Source organism: Melospiza melodia, chromosome 14, assembly GCF_035770615.1.
Source record: "Melospiza melodia melodia isolate bMelMel2 chromosome 14, bMelMel2.pri, whole genome shotgun sequence".
NCBI classification, from domain to species: Eukaryota; Metazoa; Chordata; class Aves; order Passeriformes; family Passerellidae; genus Melospiza; species Melospiza melodia.
The window spans coordinates 5180341-5199860 of NC_086207.1; the positions used below are offsets into that span (position 1 = coordinate 5180341).

The window sequence follows — 19520 nt, forward strand, 5'->3', positions numbered from 1 at the left end:
GACTACAGACCCACATGGGATCTAAGCTTTCTGATTCAGACCAATGACCTCTTCAGAAAGTGGTGTTGTAGAAGTTATCAGCACATCCCCAGGCAGCTGAATGACCCTTTGAAGCATTCATGTGGCCCCTACATTCCCTGAGTTCCTCTGACTCTCACCTCTGGCTTGACAAGGTTATATCAAACTGGCCATCAACCTGGCAGGCGAAATGCTCAGAGTCTTCTTCTTCTCTCCTTAAAAGAAAGAGATTGCAAGTCAAACAAGTTAATGATGAAACCATAAAACAATCAAAAGGCAACAGAACCACTTCAGTGTGTGGATGATTAGTAAAGCTGGTACTTCCTTATTAAATTCCCAGCATATTCACTTTAAGATCTATTCTAACAAAGCTAACAATGCAACACGGATGCCTAAAAAGTGCAGAGAGAAAAGGCCATTTCACTCAAGTAGTATTAAAAACTGGTCAACAATGCCAAAAAATCTTGTTCTAACAAGATTTTAAAGAGGTTGTGTTCAACAAACTTAGCACAGCTTTGCAAATAAAGCAGCCTCAGTCTCTCTAGGCTCTGGGAATGTACAGTTAGTGAGAGCTTAAGCTACAGAACATTGACACTGGCATGGGTGGAACCTTGTGAAACAGCAGGGAAGGAGCAGAGCAGCCTCACCTGGTGGGTGTTTTGGAAGCTGAGGTGCTGTTTTTATCTTCCTGAGAGGGGATGAGCAGTGAGGCATAGCGCCGCTCCGAGGAGTTCGTGTCCATGGTGAAGTTCAGCTCCTGGCTTTTCCCTCCACTGCTGCTTTCACTGTTGCAGTCTGTGCTGTCCAGGTTATCTGAATCACTGTTCCCACTGGCACCACCACCTCTTGGCTCTCCATTTATTTTATTTTTATCTGCTTTTTGCTGTGCTAGGGATATATGCTGATCTGGCAAAATTATCTGCATATTCTGAGGAGTCTCTTTTGTTTTATTTTTCTTATTTTTTCTGTTTGTGCTGGGGGTAGTCACCACATTAGCTCTCTTCTTCCCAAAGGCATTTGTGAAGGTAGTTGAAGTTGCAGAAATTCCAATTGTAGTTGTAGTAGTTGCACTTGGAGGCTCTATAGGAACTTCTTGCTCCACTGAAAGAAAAGCAGTTTATACACCATCAGAACCCACAAAATAGAGAACTCAGTGCCCTCACTGAATACACCACAGCTGATGTTATGTTCCTTGCTGAGCTGTCAGACTAGCACCAAATTCAGCTGTAAATCCTCCAAGAGTGAAAGACTTTTGTAAACAAAGTAGGGGGTGAAAAAATGAGCAAAGGAGTTTTGTCAGGCAGCAGCCATGTAACACTGTCAAATATGAGAGACCAGCTTTCAGATTTCCTCTACTTTCCTGGTTAGAAAGGTGGCACCCCCACAACTATATTGTTCATAGAAACACTTGTTTACCTTCATCATCATTTTCCTCTTCATCATCATCTTCTTGTAGCTCCAGAGTTTCCTTAGGCTTGTTTTCTTCATCTTCTTCTTGTTTTCTTTTTTGTTCCTCTTTCTTCTTCTTTCTCTTTTCCTTTCTTTTCTCCCTTTTGGCTGCAAGAGCTTGTTTTCTGCTCTCCTCTCTTGACTATGTAGGAGAAAAGAATCCATGGTTAAACATTTCACACAGACTAAATTATACTTATAATTCAGATCTTCCCTAGAAATCTGGGAGGAAGGAGAAAGGAGAGAGCACAATGAACTAGAATGACTTTGGCACATACTGAATCATTACACAGAAACTGGACAGAGCTTATGCAACAACTGGACTAGCTGGTCCCAAAACTTCTAAGGAATGATAACAAAGTAATAACCAAACCAGAAGTATTAAAAAAACCCCACAGTTTTAATGGAAGACCAGAAAAATCTCTCATCCTCTCAGTCCTTTCTCAAACATTTAATAAGCTCAGTGATAATTTTGGTGTCATGTCCACATCTTTGATTCAAAAGTCAGTACTCAATGGCTCTAATTTTAACCTTTTTTTTTTTAATATATGGAATCAGTCATCTGCTGCACTGTTTGTGCACAGCAACTGATCTGTGCTCAAGTGGTCAACAAGTCCACAACCTGGAAAATTTAATAAACCAATGTGCAACTTATCAAAAACTGTAAGAACTTCTATTAAGAGAGCCCACTCTAGAATGTGTTACTTTAGAATAATTTACAGTATTCTCAGCAAAGGGAGAAGCGATTTTCTCCACTATCTGCTCAACTCCCCTGAGCAGAAGTCCATAAAATGCTTATGGACATTATTTACACCTACAGAAATATAGCATGAGACTGGAGACCTCCCTTACTCACACATCCTCTGGGCTGAGGAGATCCCAGAGAGCCACTGCCTACAGAACTATTGCTAAGTCCAGGCTTTCCCAAAAAGGACAATGAAGTGGAGGAAGCAGAAATCAGTTCTGGTTTGCTCCCCTCAGTATGTGCCTCACTTGGATGATACATTAGGGGAAGGAACACAGACACAGCCAGAGCATGAAGACTAACTGCCCCAAGAAGCATTGAAGGAAATGCAGCCAAGAGATTCACACACAGCTCAAACACTGCTACATGACAGAAACCATCTACTCACTTTCTCCAGGTCTAGCTCCTTCAGCAGTATAGTTGCATTTTTATTGGCTTCTGCAGCCTGCTGGTCTTTAGCTTTCACAATTGTCTCCACACACTGGTGACACTTTTTCAACAGGTCCTGAAATGCAAACTTGTCTTATTACCACTGTAATAAACAACTGAGGAGTGAGGCTTGCCCTACAATGAGATTAACTCCCCTGTGTTCATACACATACAAATTATTCACAAAATAGGATCTAATCCTGATTTACTTTTTAAGTGCTATATTAAAAAGGAGAGATGCACAAATCTCCAAATCAGATGTATGTGAGCAAACATGTACATTCAGTGTTTGAATACTTAAGAATTGCCCATGGATATTTTTGCTGGACATTCAGGGAGGGTCATGTCCCCAAGTCCCGCTCACCTTGTCCGTGATGGTGGCGATGTAGCGCATGCACTCAATGTCTGAAGGAAACTGGTTCACTTCTTTCACCAGGAACTGAACTACTTTCACATGCCCCTGGAACACCAAAGAAAATTCTAACTTTTTGTATACAATTCTCAATATTCATCATCAAAATACAAGTCTGGTATCTCTCAGTTCAATGCAAAACACTGAAAATAAGCAAGAACGTTTTTGGTAAGCTGCTGTTTGGGAAGAAGGGCAGCTCCTGCTTGCTCAGTGCTGACAGCACAGCCACTGCTCTGCTTCAAGATGGCAAAGACAAGCTCTTCCACAAGTTACTTTTTATTTTAAAATACAAAAGGCAGATCTTCATGATTTTAGTAACAACCAAGACACAAGACAACCCTCTTTAGATACCATCTGTCACCCAATCCACTCTCTTGCCACTCATCCCATGGAGCTGACTTAGACTGTTCAATTACAGGCCAAGATCAGGAGACTGAGCCACCTGAATGTTATCCTGGCAAGCACATTCCTCTGCTCCCAGGGTACACTGTGCAACCACACAAAGCACCCAACTGTTGCTTCTGAAGTTATGTGAAAGCAAGGCAGTGTTAAAACAGGGGCAAGCTCAGCATTTTTGGTTGTAAAAAAAGCTGCACAGTTATTTGCACCTTTGTTAAAGGCAAAGCAGCTACAGTTAATAAATTCCTGTGCTTATGCTCCTTGCATCCAACATCACAACTGATGGAACCATCCCAAAGCAATGCTCTTCCTGCCAAGAAGAAAAGGCAGTGGGTGACAGAAGAGCTGATTACAGTGTCCAATCACAATATATTAAGAACAAAATGAGAGAAGAACAAAGGAATCAGGACAGCTTATTGCAGACGGGTATTGTATTCACCTCCAAAGCAGGACTGAAACGAGCAGTACAGACTGCAGAAATACGGAAATCTCTAACAGTCAAAATTTTTGCACAGTGTACAACTGGAAATTATAAAGCTAACATCATTTATGGAACAAAGTTTTTTAGATCTCAAAAACTGGATCTTTGTGAAATACAGTAACTATGACTTTGAAGCAGGTATTTTATCAAAGTAGCAATTTTGTCACGTTGTATTTGATTCTTCCAAACCCAAGCATTCAGACTCAAGACCAAACAAGAGGCACAGTTTTGAAAACATACAAGAAGTTGGTGTCCTACCTTGCGGAATGCTGACATCAGAGGGGTGATTTTCCTGTTATCTGCAGCATCCACATCTGCCCCTGCCTGCACAAGCAGCTGCACCACGTCGTAGTGCCCCCCATTGGCTGCCAGCCACAGCGGCGTGTTTCCTTTCTTGTTGCGAACGTCGATGTGTGCCCCTCTGAAAGCACGACCCAGAGACAGGGTGTGAGTAAAGGTGCAAGTCAGAGAGCAAGACCACAAAACATCTTAGTACAACTGGATATAGAACTTTAATAACTAAAATACAATGGCAAGATATGAGAAATTCTGCCCCTGAAATTTGCTGTTTCATCTGCAGAGTAGTGACAAGGGAAATATTGAAACCTCCCTGACAGAAATGAACACTCATTTCATGTCACCTAATGCAACCAGCCACCTTTAAATGATCAGTGTGGTGACTACCCACAGGACAAAGCAGCCCCTTGAGGTTTTAGCAGCACACTGGGTTATGCTTGAAAAGCTCAAGAGCTACTTCCAAGGCTTTGCCCCCCAAGTGACAGTGAGGATGTGCTCACGTAGAAGTTGCTGGATCCATACACAAACAAGCTATCCAAGCCAGACACTGCCTGCCTGCCTCTGGTCCCAGCTGCCTGCCTGGCTTAATTAACACTGCAATGGCAAGATATTCCAGGATAACACTGCAGAGTAGGGAACAGATTTAACACTCTATTTTCAAAGTTTCCCATTCCCTTTGCTCTCAGGTGCATGAGGTAATGTGAACAAGAGCACCCTTGCCACAGAGGAATACAGAACAAATGTGCCACTAATCATTAGTTATAACTGCTTTGGGTTGAAGGGACCTGAAAGCTCATCTTGTTCCAACCCTCTTATCATGGGCAGGGAAGCCACCCAGGAGATCAGGTTGCTCAGAGCCCCACCCACTCTGGCCTTAAAGACTTAATGAGCAGAAATGATTACCGGTTAATGAGGAGCTCGCAGAACTTGTAGTGACCCTTATCTGCTGCAATCGTTAGAGCTGTATCTCTTGAGGAAGGCACAGGTGGGGCATTCACATCTGCTCCTTTATCAAGGAGAACCCTTCCAACCTCTGCATAGCCTCCTGAAGCTGCTTCCATCAGAGGTGTGAGACCAGTCTGTGCAAAGAGAACGAGTTACTCTGTGAAATCTGCACAACATATTCAGATAAGACATAAATGATTCCTACAAAGGGAAATCAGATTTTTATTTAGCTGCTTATATTTAGTTTAGGAGCCTAACTTCAAGCAGCCTCTTCCTCAAAAAAGACCCCAAAAACCCAAAAAAAAACCAAAAAAAAAAAAAAAAACAAAAAACCCAACAACAAAACAAAACACCCACACACAAACCAACCAAACAAAACCAACCCAAAACCCAAACACTCTTGGGCTTTGATTTATACAAACCCAAGCAAACTGTTGACTAAGCACCACCAGATACCTGTCTCAACAGCAAATGCAAAGTTTATAACAAGATCTCTACAACAGAGGTTAGAACAGATTCAAATGAAGACACAAGTGTTTCTACAAAAATACTCAGAAACTGGCTTTATAGCTTTTCTCTAGCCTCCCTTGGCACTGAGACTGATCTGGGCCCAACTTAGTTGCCAGGTCAGACTGTTAAAAAAACTTACACCAGCTGCTAACATGCCCAACTGACCATTTGAGAGCTGGCTTTTATCCATATCCCCTTTTCTCCAGCCACAGTCATTCCAGAAGCAGGCGGGGTAGACAGACACAGCAATTATTTCAGCAGCCTTAGGAGTTACCAAAAATTCCTTTGTGCTGGGGAAATCAGTCTGGCTGTCTACACAAGCTTTAAGCTTGCTTTATGGCAGGAGACACAAAGCTGTCCCAGAGCACCAAAGGATGGGACCTGTGGAGCATTTCAGAGGCACAGAAGGTCACAGTACTGAAGCCACGGGTTCTACAGCAACGTAAAAGCTTTACAAAGTTTGACTGCACTACTTTGGTTGTAGACAAGAAGTCTGTTCTATATGAGAATCACAAGCAACACTATTCTCTTCCTGCCTAGACTTCACTTGCATGTAAAAATATCTGTATCTGCTCTGTTACTGAGTATCACGTCAAGTTAAAACCTGAAAAAAGTCTAGACAAGAGTCAATCTAAGTTTCATTATAAACTCAGAAAGACCAGTCAGCTTTTCCCTAATGCAAAAAAAAATACATCATCATTGATGCTTTTTTATTTTTCAAAAGAAACCACACTCATTTCAGAACATTTAAGTGCTCTGATGTAATAACTCCTCTGAGCCCAGAAAAGCTCAAAGTTACAGGAAAATCTGAAGAAACTTGATGACTCAGAGGCAATAAATCATAAGGAAAGGCAAGTCCCTCACCTTTGCCCTGTGCTCCACATTGGCCTTCCTGTCCAGCAGCAGGCTGACCACCTCTGCCCGGCCCTGGAAGCAGGCCAGGGTGAGGGCAGTGTTGCGGTTGGTCTCGATCTGGGCGTTAATGTCAGAGCCCATATCAAGCAGCAGCTTCACGGCAGGGACGTGGCCATTCATAGCAGCCAACATCAGAGGAGAAATCCCCAGCTTACTGCCAGTCCTGAGGGAAAGAAACAAATTGCAGTGCCCACGGCAGAAGAAAAGCTCTGGGAAATATAAGTGTATCCAAGAGGGACAAAATGTTTTGTTGTAAGTCAGAAAAGAACATATTACCTACACAAAATAAGGCACCGACCTAAAATAGCAGCATTTTAATTGATTAGGAGAAACCACCACAGGGACTATATGCAATAGACAATTGCAATTTATAAACCAGGAAAATGTATTTCAGCTGTTACACATTCTGATGGCCAAAGCAAACATAAGCCTTAAGCTACATCTGATTTTTTCAAAGAAAAACATGCTTCTAGCACAGCTTTAACTTTCCCTAGTTAAGAGTTCTCTTGCTCTATCTAGTGTTAGAATACATGTAAGTTTTCTTAAACTTATACAGAGCAGGCTTAAGAGACACTGCTGTGTAAATTTGTTCCTCTGCTTGAAGAAGACATCTTCAAACACACTGAGCTGCCCCGAGCACTTGGTTGCTTTCTTGACATTGTTCTATTTGGAAATAGTTTGACTTTCAGACCTCAGAATGGTGGAAAAGGGAAAGAATAGGTTTGCAAACTATAGTCCCTCAAAATTTAGGTATAAGTCAGATGAAGTTTGTGATAGTTAAAGGATTTAAAAGCACTAAACATGAACATAGAAGATGTCATCAGTGTAAAAACACTGTTGCAAGGAGGTCTGAAAACACCTGAGATTCCAACCTGTGCCTCAGGATGGAGCCAACAGGGAGTGCCTGTGCCACACTGAAGCACAGCTGCTCACATGGTACATTACCTGGAATTAATTTCTGCCCCAGCATTGAGAAGAATCTTGATGATATTAACATAGCCACCAGATGCAGCAAGGCTCAACGGCGTGTAATCAGACACATTTCTGTGTTCTTTGTTTGCTCCCCGGGCCAACAGCAAATCAACAACCTGAAAAGACAGGACAAGTATTAACAGACATATTGTGGCCTCTGCTATTATCCAGGGAGTGAGGGGATGTTATCACAGACTTTCCAATGTGCTACCAGTTTCCTTTGTCAACAGACAGGATGCCATAGGAAAATCTCCACCCTCTTGTGCTTGACTTTTCCCTATCTCTGTCCAGCCCCCACAGCCCATGACCACAGCAGCTGAGCACTTGTCTGCCAGAAAGGTTATTTTACCTAAATAAAACTGCAAGGCTTTAAAGTGAAGCTCTTCCTGGGAATCTTAAGTTTGCAAACAATAGATCTACGCCACTCCCATAATGTCTCACAATGTTTGAGCATCTCTTTCAGAAAAAATCATCTCACAACTTGAATTCAAATGACACCTGAGCCAAGTTTGGCCATCTCTATTATATGAACTATGCAAAAAAAAAAGTGGTAAAAATCAGAGGGACTGATGTTAATGGAAGAAGGATGAGGAAGGACTCCTCTATCAGTAGTTGAGAAATAAAATGGCAGAAAATTCAACCATTTTGGTAATGTACTCCAGTGGGCCTCAATTTACTATTAATATAAGCTACGTGATTTCCAAACAAGCCAGAAAAAATGCTCCTTGCTAAGCCAAAAACATAAGAGGCAGATTCTGGCATAAAGAAAAAAAAATAAAGAGGAAGAACAGAAGACTTCAGTTGTTCAATATATAATGCTACTATTACAGGCCATGCTGATCTTGCCTTTTTTATGAGAAGCACTTTTACTGTTAAAGATCTGCAGTTCAAAAGTAAAATGGACACTTTCCAATTTTGGCCAAATATTTTAATCCTTATATTAATCTACTACAAAGCTCTTGGCCGTCTCCATGCCATCTTCTAAGGTGCTATGCACATGACTGAAATAGGAAGGATTTCACAAATCTTATTTGGACAACAACACACACACACAAATCTGACAGAACTCTGAAACATCCTTAAATAAAAGATGCGCACAATGTGTCCTGCATGGCATCTGCACTTATCAGCCCTGTGCATTATCACTAAAGCCATGTACTGCCCACACAAAATCCCAGCTTCTGCCCTTGTGTACCTGCACTGGCTGTTTCAGGTTTGACAACAGGGAAGATGGATAAGGGAACTGCTCAGTGAATAAAGTTATTCAAGAAATATCTGCCTCCCTCATAGAAGTACTTACTATGTGAGGATGCACTGACTGAAGAAAGACCACAAATTATCACAAGTGACTGTGACCATTAACTAACAATCTGGGATAGGCAAGGAGAGAAGAAAAAAGACTTAAATTTCTTCTTCCTTTCTTAGAAGAAGAAAAAGCCTTAAATTAGCTACACTGAAACACCTTCCAGAAAAAAAGTAAGATGTGCCAACAACAGAAGAAGCCCAAGACTGTACAAAAAAGCCCCTATCTGCACGTAACAACCCTTTGAGGATGTGTCTGTACCTCCTGGCGTCCACCGGAGCATGCCAAGGAGAGCGGAGTATCCTTCGTGCGCTCCGACTGCGCTTCTATATCCCCACCTTTGTCCAGAAGAATTTCCACCACACCAACATGTCCAGCAGTTGCAGCCAGAATCAAGGGTGTAAAACCTAGTAACATGAGATTGTATTAAAAAGCAACCTTGAGTATCTTAACAGTATTTATTAAGGAGCAGAAATGCACAAATGGGTTGATTCACAATGACTTCTATTGATCATATCTCTTCCTCAGACTGGGGGTTTCCTGCTGGGTGCCACAATCTCAGAGCCTTTCCCAACCCTGTTCTGACCCTGTCACATTGTGGCTCTGATTCCAGCCAAAGGCTGTTCAAAAGAAATTTAAACACTGCTTGCAGTGATCAGTTTGGATTAAGTTCTGACCAACTCCTCTCCTTGGAGAAGTCACAGCTTTCTGCATACTTACTGTTAAATTAAGCTCCAACCAGTGACCACACCTGCCCTGCATGTGTTGCTGACTGCCAGTGGTCAATATGAGCTCCAACACAGGTGGTGTGGTGGTTTTGTTCTCTCAGCTCTAAAAGATGTGAGATTTTGCTGAACTCTGTTTCTGAAAACAATGATACCCAACCTGACAACTGCCACCATTCAGCTCTGACAGGCAAGATGGGCTGGTTACCCCCATCAGCTCCTCTATCCAGCTTGCTGAGGTCATTTGTAGAGGGTGAGTTGTAAGGACAGAAGTGGCTCATGTTTCACAAATCTGCTTAAGATCCCACTCAGGTGGGAAGCTCACTGGCTTTGTATGACCAATGCTACTATGTGAAGTGCAAGAATTCAGCTCACATTTTGAAATTCATTGTTTCAAGCTTTAGTTGATGCTCAAATTGTGTTTTGGCTTTCACTCACCCTTCTTGTCTCTGTGTTCAATATTGGCACCACGGGCGATCAGCACAGACACGAGCTCCTCGTGCCCTCCCGCACACGCCAGCGTCAGCGCAGTGTCGTGATTGCTTTCAGTCTTCACACATAGGTAAAAAAAAAGCAGATATTCAGAAACAAAAAATAAAGACAATTTTTTTTTTTCCCAAGCCAATCCCCTCCCAGCTTAGCAGGATTACTCACATGTGCATCAATGTCCACAGATGGGTACATGGGGAGCACGGACTGCGGGGGCACATTGCTGCCTGCCTGCGGGCAGGGCTCGGGCGTCGGGGACTCGGTAGTGTGCGAGGAGCTGGTGGAGCCACTGGGCACTCTGCTATTCACAGCTGAAAATGAACACCAGGTTATTAATCCACTCTTGGCAATGTCTCATTTTATATGAAAAATATTAAGTTCCACAAAACTGCAATGGTCTAATATCAGAATAGTAACGGGGGGAGCAAACTGAATGTTCCTAAAACCAAAAAGCGACTTTGTGGCAGTTACACAGTGTAAGCATCGTCTCCAAACTGTGATAAGTTAGAAAATAATTTTATTAATCAGTCTGTATGCATTACAAGTGTGAATTATGAAGGTGATTAGTTACCCTTTTCTAATTGTAACCTTCACTGTTAAAAAGAGTTCAATCATATGCTCAGTTTAAGCAGGCAAATTATTTATCACTAACACACAAACCTAATGTTGAAAAATGTAGTCTTCTTCTGCAATCCCAAATTTTTTCACATAAAGGTTAGTGCACACAGCCTCCAGAGAAAGTTTGCAGAGCAAGATGACTGACAGCAACTCACACCATTAATCATGTCTCAGAGTTAAACCAACCGAGGAAAGTGGAAGGGAAGCAGACAGGAGGGGGCAGTCAACAAAAATAAGAAAGCTGAAAACTGTCTGTGCTCCCTAAAATTTATTCTGATTGATGCACAGCCTGTAAAAGATGCCATCCTGAAGATCCAGCATTGCACAGGGACACAAGGAATGCAACTTTATCTTTTTTTTTTAAACAATTACTAAAAAAATAATAATTGAGAATCAGACTTTTTTCACCTAGTTTTAAATCAACAAGCAGAGGATATCTACTGCAGGGCCAGAACTCCTGCCTGCCTCTGTAACCTGATGAGAGTCCAAGTGGAGGCTGATCCCTGTAATCAGCTGGGATTCCCTGCCAGCAAGGTGTAACACACCTACACAGACTCGGTGTGTGTTTTAGCTTCAGTAATCCCTGCTGATAGAGCAGCTGGATTTCACAAGGATTGTCACTGCTGGATTGCCAAATGTTTCTATTGTGTAGCCTCATCAGCTGGAACACCTGGTGAGCTTTAGTTATGCCAAACCACACAGTACTTAGCAGCATTCCTGGAAGAAGCAACTAAAGGAAAACTCTGACAGCTCCAGGTAGGAAACAAGCAGCAGCAGCATTTTGCTTTTGTCCAAGTGCTAAGGGAAGATGAAGGATGAACTCAAACCTGTGTATGACCTAGAGAAAAAATTCTGCAAACCAGCTCAACCTTCCTCATTTAATTGACAGATTACACACCAGCAATTACTCACAGGAAAATGGTGCAGATGGAAAAGTCATAGCAAAAGCCCCAACATGACCATTAACACCACTGATGCAGCCTACAGAGCTGCCAGTGCCTGACAAAGGAAACAGACTGAAGCACAGCAAGGTGGGTCACTTCCACTGGGCTCTGCAAACGTGGCAGGTGGGTCACTGAAATTTGGGGAAGTTCCATTTTCAGTTGTATTTTCTAAGCAAACACTTCTCCTTGCGTAGGTAAAATCAGCATTAACATGTGGTCACCACGTTTAGGCAATGAAGTACCAGATCTGAATTCTTGTTACGACCTTCATGAGCAAACCAGATTTGAATTAAAAGTTTCAAATACAAAAGCTCACTATGGATTATCACTCACAGCAGCAAATGAGCATTAATTAATGCAATAATTAAAAATTAAAAAAAGATTGTTTTCTTGCTCAATGCACTGAAATTATTGGATTTCTACAGATGACTCCTTCCAAAATACCATATCACCCTGTTAAAGATTTATGTTAAATCAAGCTGGTCCTTCCTCATGGAAGACACTGGCTCAATTTTTTCAGTTCTTGCAACTACAGATACACATAAACCCACATGCATGTGGTGTGCATGCAGAGCAGGGCGTGCAGAGGGACTCCACAGGAGCCAGTTTAAGGGTTTTAAAGTGATATATTCAGTGTTGCTGTCACAGGTCCCACAAACTCTCTGTATTTCACAACCATGACTGAAAATATCAAAGTATTTCCTGCATACTTTAGATTTTCATCTTGTGTTTGAAGTATACAAGTGTGCATTACACACTTCATGTGCACAGTTATAACATTAAACATGAGAGAGAACACCACAGGCAGTAGAAATGAAGATAAACCCTGCACTGATACCCTAAAATATGGTTTAAAATAAAATCTAACAAATATTCCTGCAACACTCACCAATTAATCACCCCCTGTAAAACTACTGAGCTTACAAAATGGCAGATTTTTCAAAATGCTATTTTTTATTTCCTCAGTGTGGACTCAAGCTGGACCCATGGAGCAGCAGCATAATTTGTGGTCTGTGGAGCAAAAAAGGCCTGGGAACTTCTGCCTCCAGTTTCATGGGGCTGACTCATCCCAGCTCTAGTTACACAGCAAAATCCAGATTTTAAACTTGAAAAATGACCTTGCAGCAATGGTTCCACCATGGCATTAACAGGGAATGTCTGTGGTACCACAGCTTAGCAGTGCAAGCAGCACTGACACTGCTTGCCCTCAATTCCAGGGAAATACCAATTTTGTGACAGAGGTTTTAGACATGTCCATAGACTTCAATATTCAAAAGATTTCCTTATAGAAAAAAAAATTACCCTACACATGACAAAATCCAGGTTTCCCATGCCCTACAAAGGGTTTCCAATGGTTCAAAGGATCTGTGTTTGTATGAGTGGGAAGCTGAATGCTGGTCTTTAAAGACATGGATAACTATTTTCAAAGTCATTAAAAATATCAAAGGAAACATGAGTAAAACAAAAGAAAGCAAGATCTTGGTATTTTATCCAAATAGCACTCTGGAGCATTGACAGTACCTGGAGCAAGCAGCTCTGGATGAGATTTCAGCTGTAGGCTGAAACTGGCTACCCAACTGCTGTCATGACATTGGCATACAGAAATACTGGAATTAGATTTCAGTTCCTCTTTCCTCAAAGGAATTGGGATTTTCAGGACAGAGAGAATCATCCTTTTTCAAGCCTGAGCAGTCTTTCAGCCTGTCCAGGCAGCTTCTCAGTGACCTGCTACTGCAGAGGCTTTGGCACGTTGGTAACTGCAGCTCCTTTCATGGCTCACCATTCATTCCTCACTCCAGATTGTCCCAGTAACCAGTTTTACTCCAATCCTCAATACAGTAACTCAGATGTCACCTTCCAAATCCTTACCTTAAAATATCATAATTCTGTATCACAGACTACAACCAGAATATCAGAACCAAATAACAAAGATTCTCAGAACACACCTGAAATTTCAGTTTGGAAACATCAGCTCACAGGATGAGAGTGGGACAGAAAAGCACACACAGTCTCTTGACTAAAAATACCAGCTGAGCAAAACAAAGAGAAACAAAAATATTCCAGCTAGAGACAAACCCCAGCAACACAGAAAAGTTCCTCATCTTTAATACCCTAAACCAGCAAACACTTTCAATTCAGATACTACAACTAAGAAATTTGCAATTGAAAATGCAGAAGGTGAACTGAAATGAAACTCCAAATATGCAAGACAAGAGGCTCCAAGAAACCAGATAGATACTGAGTAATGAAAATGATATCTGTGTTCCAAATTAATTGATTGGTTTCCCACTCTAAACTGCACAAAGTCTGTCTCTTTTGTAAACCTGATTAGAATTTTGACTGTAGTAAGTCACATCTTTAATGTACTATTGGGTGCAAGACTTCTGCAGCAGCACATCAAAATAAACTCCGTTACAAGCAAAACATTCTGGAGTTTATTTACTCACACAACCTGATGTGTGGGAAAGAGCTGCTTCATTTTTAGATTTTAGCTGACTTTCCATAAGGTACTTGGTTACTTCTGTGTAGTTTTACAGAAGAAGGGATGTGTGCCACGACTCACTGACACTTTGCACCTTGACATTCACCACCTAAACACCTCACAGCTGACACATCCTGCCAGCACAACTGTAGGATAAATACTCCATTTATGTATATTGTCACTGTTGGTCAGCAAAATACAAATTTGTAGCTTCATAGAAATTGAAATTCTTCCTTACAACTGGTCCCAACTGAGACTTGGAAAGATTTGCCTCCCACATCACAGAATCCCAGAATGGTTTGGGTTGGAAGGAACCTTAAAGCTCATCTCATTCCACCCCCTGCCATGGGCAGGGACACCTTCCACCAGCCCAGGTTCCTCCAAGCCCCATCCAGCCTGTCCTTGGACACTGCCAGGGATCCAGGGGCAGCTACAGATTCTCTGGGCAACCTCAGGGCCTCATCACCCTCACAGGGAGCAATTTCTTCCCAATATCCCATTTATCCCTGCCCTCTGGCAGTGGCAAGCCATTCCCTGTGTCCTGTCCCTCCAGACCCTTGTCCCAGGTCCTTCTCCTGGAGCCCCTTTAGGCTCTGGAATGAGTCTGAGGTCTCCCCTCAGCCTTCCCGTCTCCAGGTGAGCACCCCCAGCTCTCCCAGCCTGGTCCAGAGCAGAGAGGCTACAGCCCTTGGAGCATCTCTGTGGCCTCCTCTGGATATCACCACTGCTAAGGGCAACAGTAAAAGGTATTCCAGGGCATAGGGAAAAATCATTTCTGTTCTTCTGAAGCAGTTCCCACCCAAACTGAAATCCTCAGAAGGAACATAAATGCTCATCCCTCTGCTAAACCCAGAGTCACTCACTGACATCACTGCAGCTCCAGCACTGGGATCAAGGGGAGCCCTAAATGACACCCTGAGTGAGGGACACAAGCTCCCTAAAATCCAGGTACAAGCCCCTGAACCATTTTACCTGGCATCTGTAGTGGGCATGTAAAAACAGATCTTGTAACAGCTTTTATTGCTCAAAAATTCTTTATAAAATTAAGGACTATAGGGTAAGTTTGTCAGAAAAATGTATTTTACATATGGATCAAAGAGTTCAGAGTAGATAAATTTACCATTTGTTTTTACATGGCTATAAATCTGATATATAGTAGGATTATAATTTACATGGAGATCACTTTTACACAGTCTGGATGTACAAAGTGAGAAAGATATCTATCTTCTGACAATTTTTTTCTGGAGAGAAGTGGAAGAGACTAATGAATTTCAGAAGAAAATATACTACTTTTTGCAGAAGCCTCTGGAACTCAATAACTAAAGACTCCTCAAGTTGCATTTCTGTAAATTTCACTTCTAATGCAGAAGATGGTGCTATTTGTAGTGATTTTTGAAATAAGTAAATCTCATGTCTTAGCAAAAAATGTCTCTAACTACTTAGCAAAACCAGTAGCTGTTTCCAGAAAGCAAACCAATGTCTACTCAACTTTTTATAATTATTTTTAAGATACAGTTTTTCTGGTTGCTTGCAATCTTTTTTCCTACAGCACAGTTCTCACACTCAGCTGGACTGCAGCACTTTTCACAGTGGGGACACTGAGTTTGTGGCTGCAGAATGAGCTGCTGACCACGAGAGGGTACAGACTCCATGGCCTTGTGCCAGACACGTTCAATTCTCACCAACAGCAACTATTCCAAAGATTAATCCCTTGCTGATTATGTTTTGTGTTAGCCATTCAAATTTTCCTCATTATACACTCCAAGATTAAAATTTTGAGTAATAAAAATTGAGAATGTTTTAATGTTGGCTAGGTATTCTAAAGAGCACCACAGAACAGGGAGGGAGGCTCAGAACAGGAGGAGCTAAAACTGATGCTGTATAAAATAAAACAACTGGAATTACAGTGAGGGAAGGACAGGAGCTGGTACAACCACCCAACTGCTCCACCAACCCTGGGCAAAGTCACAAGTACTCTTGACTTGCATGAGCTTGATGCAATTACCATTCCAAAGGCTCCCAGGAATGGCTCAAAGATCTCACTGCACACTTCTGCAGCCTTGACATCAGAGGACACGGCAGTGACTACAAAGGGGCAGGGGGAGACAGACAGGAAAATAATGGGCAGGGGTACAGGCACAAGGTACAAAGAAAAGTTGAGAAACACTGAATTAAAAAAAAAAAACTACAGACCAAACAACACTGGCTATATCCTACATACCTCCAGCAGCAAACCTCAATCCTAGTCAAGTCCAGGAAATGAAGTGACCCAAAGTGGTCCCTGTGTCTGCACAAGGGCACTCACACAGCCCGATGTGTGGGCACTCCCATTCCTCTTCACACCGTGCCAACACGTGGAAGGATGTTGGGGTTTTTGCTTTTCATCCAGCTAACAGGACACGTTTTTGCCATGTGGAACATCTAACCAGCAGATATTCCTGTACAACACCCAGGGTTTAGCAGGGATTCTGCAAACACAAGCCATCACAGAACGGAGGGGTTGTGCGTGGATTCCAGGCTGTGTCCCTTAAGCTCCAGCAGCAAGGACAGGGACGGGTTTGTCCATAAAAGTGACAACAATTTGGCTTTTTCTAGAGATGGCTACCACACTGAAGAAAGTCACTGATAAGCCTGCACAGAAAATTCTACAGAAGATATAATTCTGTCATGCTTTTGAGTTTCCTAATGGGCACTACTAATTACTCATGATGAGGCTTTTTAAAGAAGCACAGAAAAAGATGAGGCCAAAGGGGCTAAAACAGGTGTCCAGTACAGGAAGTTTTGCACTTTGGAAAAAAAGATATTTAAAAGTATCATGTTAGAATTGGAAGTCACTGTTAGGATTAATAGCACTAATCAGGAACTTTATTCTTAAGCAAGTATTCCCAAACTGGAAAACCCCAAGACGTATTTGGAGGGAAGGAGAGAGAGGGAAACTGAGCACACAAATTAATGCAAAAATAGGTATATTTCTTAACCCACCTGCTATTAGGTCATCAAGAGTGTCGGTAAGCGTCTGTGCAGGAGTGGCAACCATTAATCCGTCTGGTTCTTGAACTAAGAGCCCCTGCCCAGCAATCTGCTGCTGCTGTCCTACATTCTGCTGATTCCCTAATGCTTTCTGAAGTTCAAGAGACTCTGTCCCATTATAACCTAAGTTACCAGAAAAATTACATTGCGGTGCTGGCAAAGGCTGGATAGGGACAAACTCTATTTGTTCAGCAGGTGGTGGAGACTGGTGTTGCTCATCATCTTTAGACAAGATTGTGTCAACCTGAGGTAACCCTGAAAAGTTATCCTCTGGCAGACCCTTATCAGCTTCCACTTCTGGGAAGACCCCTGTAAGTGAGCACTGCTGCTGCAGGGCAGGTGGTGTGTCTGTCTGACCTTTGGTCTCCAAATATTCTTTGGTAAACTGCTGTTGGGTTTTCATCTGCAACTGCCTTTCCACCTTCTGAAGCTCCTTCAATATTTTCTTCTTCTTCTGTACTTGTTCTTCTCTGTTCTTTTTAAGTTCTTCAATCTTATCTTTATTTAAAGGTTCACCTTGAATTAATTCCAATGATTTAAGTTGTGCTTTTTCAATAGCACTAATTCTCTGTCCAAGTTCATTCAGCTTGCCTTCAGTCTCTTCTACTATGCATTCCAAAGGCTGGTATGGGTGAAAAGGTGGCAGTAGGTCCTTATCTGCTACCTGCAGGGAACTTGACTTCTGCTTGGATGCACCTAAGCACATGAAAAATGTTTGAAAAAATGCCATGCTGAAGATACCCCAAACCTCCCCTCTCACCCACCAAAAATAATAATAATAAAAAAATAAAATGAAAAAAAATCTTTACAACTAACACTGCACATCTGTCAAAGCACAGAAAGGTAAACCCTACACTCCATGTTAAGACAAGAAAGGACAAAGCAGATAGATGGAATTTTCAATATTGGTCCTCACATGATCCCTTTCAGCACAGCTACTTTAATCTAACAAGGAACCTTGACAATTTCTGACACGGGTGACAATGCACTTGGGAAGGGGAATCAGCAAGAACAGAAAGGCCATTTACATGATCTACTGAGTTCCCAAAGTTCTTCTGTGCGTGCAGAAGTGAGTAAGATATCTGCAGACCTTAAAGTAAGAGTATTTCCAAAGGCTGACTTCCAACAGCAAGGTTAGGAGCAGAAAGACTCTATGGCTGAGAGCAGACTAACCTGACAGTAAGATGATACTTTGAATTAGGATTTCTCCAAACATTGTAGCATTCACCTTGACATTACAAGCAGAACCTGCCATTGCAAACTTAGTGCTTTCAAGTGGAGAGTGAAGTTTTAGCACCTTTTTAAAAATTCTGGGACCAAACTAACAACATGCTCACTTCCCCATCCAGTAACAAATGAACACTTCTGTTCATTATAAAGACTTTAAAAATCACCTTCACCAAGGCCCACCAAACCTGGGCAGCCCTGCCCCAATTACTGACTGTCCTCAAGCAACCCATGGCTGCTTTCCCAAAAGCCACATCTGGGAAACTCTAGACACATCTTTCTGAAAGGAATCTATTAAGCACTGAAATTGTACTTATTACTTCAGTGTCAGACTTTAATTACAAATGTGAAAGTTTTAGCCTGATTAATTTTCTGCACTAATAGAAAGTTTGCTTTACCCAAGCACTGATATATGGAGCCTTCAAAAAAAAAAAAAAAAAAAAGAAAGAAAGAAGACTTGAAGTTTTACAAAGTAGACTCACATAATTAATCATTAAAAGGGGAACTAAAATGATGTACAGTTTGAGCCATGGTTTAATAAAATTACCTAAACATTACACAGTTAAGTGAAAGTCTGGATGCAAGAACTAAGCCATGGATCAGTCACCAGCCCTGGAAGGATGAAGCTTCCTGAAACACAGATTTATTTCTCTCTGGGCTATCCTTCACCAATACACTAATTCACAAATAACTTCTCTTTGCATTGCTGTCAAAACAAGAGTCACATACACCTCACTTTGAAATGAATCTTTTTTTGGAGGAACTAATTGTAAACCAAACAAACGTGAGATTTTTCTCTTATAAAGAGAAAGAACAAATATGGAAATTGAATTGGACCAACTTTGTACTTCACACCTTCAGCAGACTCCTGGGAGAGCAAACTACATCTAAATATATGAGAAACAACAAGAATCTTACTAATCCCAGGAAACAGCCCAGAATCCCACAGCCCCTGGGACCACCCTTCAGGATGCTCCTTCTGCAGCTCCATACTCTGTGCAGCTCTGAGCACCTCTCCCCACCACTGTTACTTTGTCTCTGAACCAGGACTGAGTCCCCAGGCACTTTCTCAGCACACAATAAGGAATTTGGGGGAAGTTCAGCAATCCCTGGCTCTGAGCTGGCTGGTG

At 41.9% G+C, this 19520-nt stretch overlaps 1 protein-coding gene across 8 annotated transcripts in view; it reads right to left on the minus strand.

The window, feature by feature from the left end:
• The window catches only part of ANKHD1 (ankyrin repeat and KH domain containing 1), a 102091-nt gene that overhangs the window by 18399 nt on the left and 64172 nt on the right, over positions 1 to 19520 (minus strand). For 6 of the 8 annotated variants that reach the window (XM_063168528.1, XM_063168527.1, XM_063168525.1 and 3 more), the window contains exons 15-27: positions 17116 to 17859; positions 10255 to 10400; positions 10039 to 10150; positions 9137 to 9282; positions 7546 to 7688; positions 6550 to 6763; positions 5134 to 5309; positions 4192 to 4354; positions 3006 to 3101; positions 2601 to 2717; positions 1435 to 1609; positions 666 to 1119; positions 159 to 233 (exon numbers count right to left, since the gene is read on the minus strand). In XM_063168528.1, the coding sequence (XP_063024598.1) occupies positions 159 to 233; positions 666 to 1119; positions 1435 to 1609; positions 2601 to 2717; positions 3006 to 3101; positions 4192 to 4354; positions 5134 to 5309; positions 6550 to 6763; positions 7546 to 7688; positions 9137 to 9282; positions 10039 to 10150; positions 10255 to 10400; positions 17116 to 17859 (2761 nt within the window). Of the gene's footprint in view, positions 1 to 158; positions 234 to 665; positions 1120 to 1434; positions 1610 to 2600; positions 2718 to 3005; positions 3102 to 4191; positions 4355 to 5133; positions 5310 to 5863; positions 6067 to 6549; positions 6764 to 7545; positions 7689 to 9136; positions 9283 to 10038; positions 10151 to 10254; positions 10401 to 17115; positions 17860 to 19520 lie in introns of those variants that run through there. The other 2 variants (XM_063168530.1, XM_063168531.1) reach the window with 2 other exon arrangements.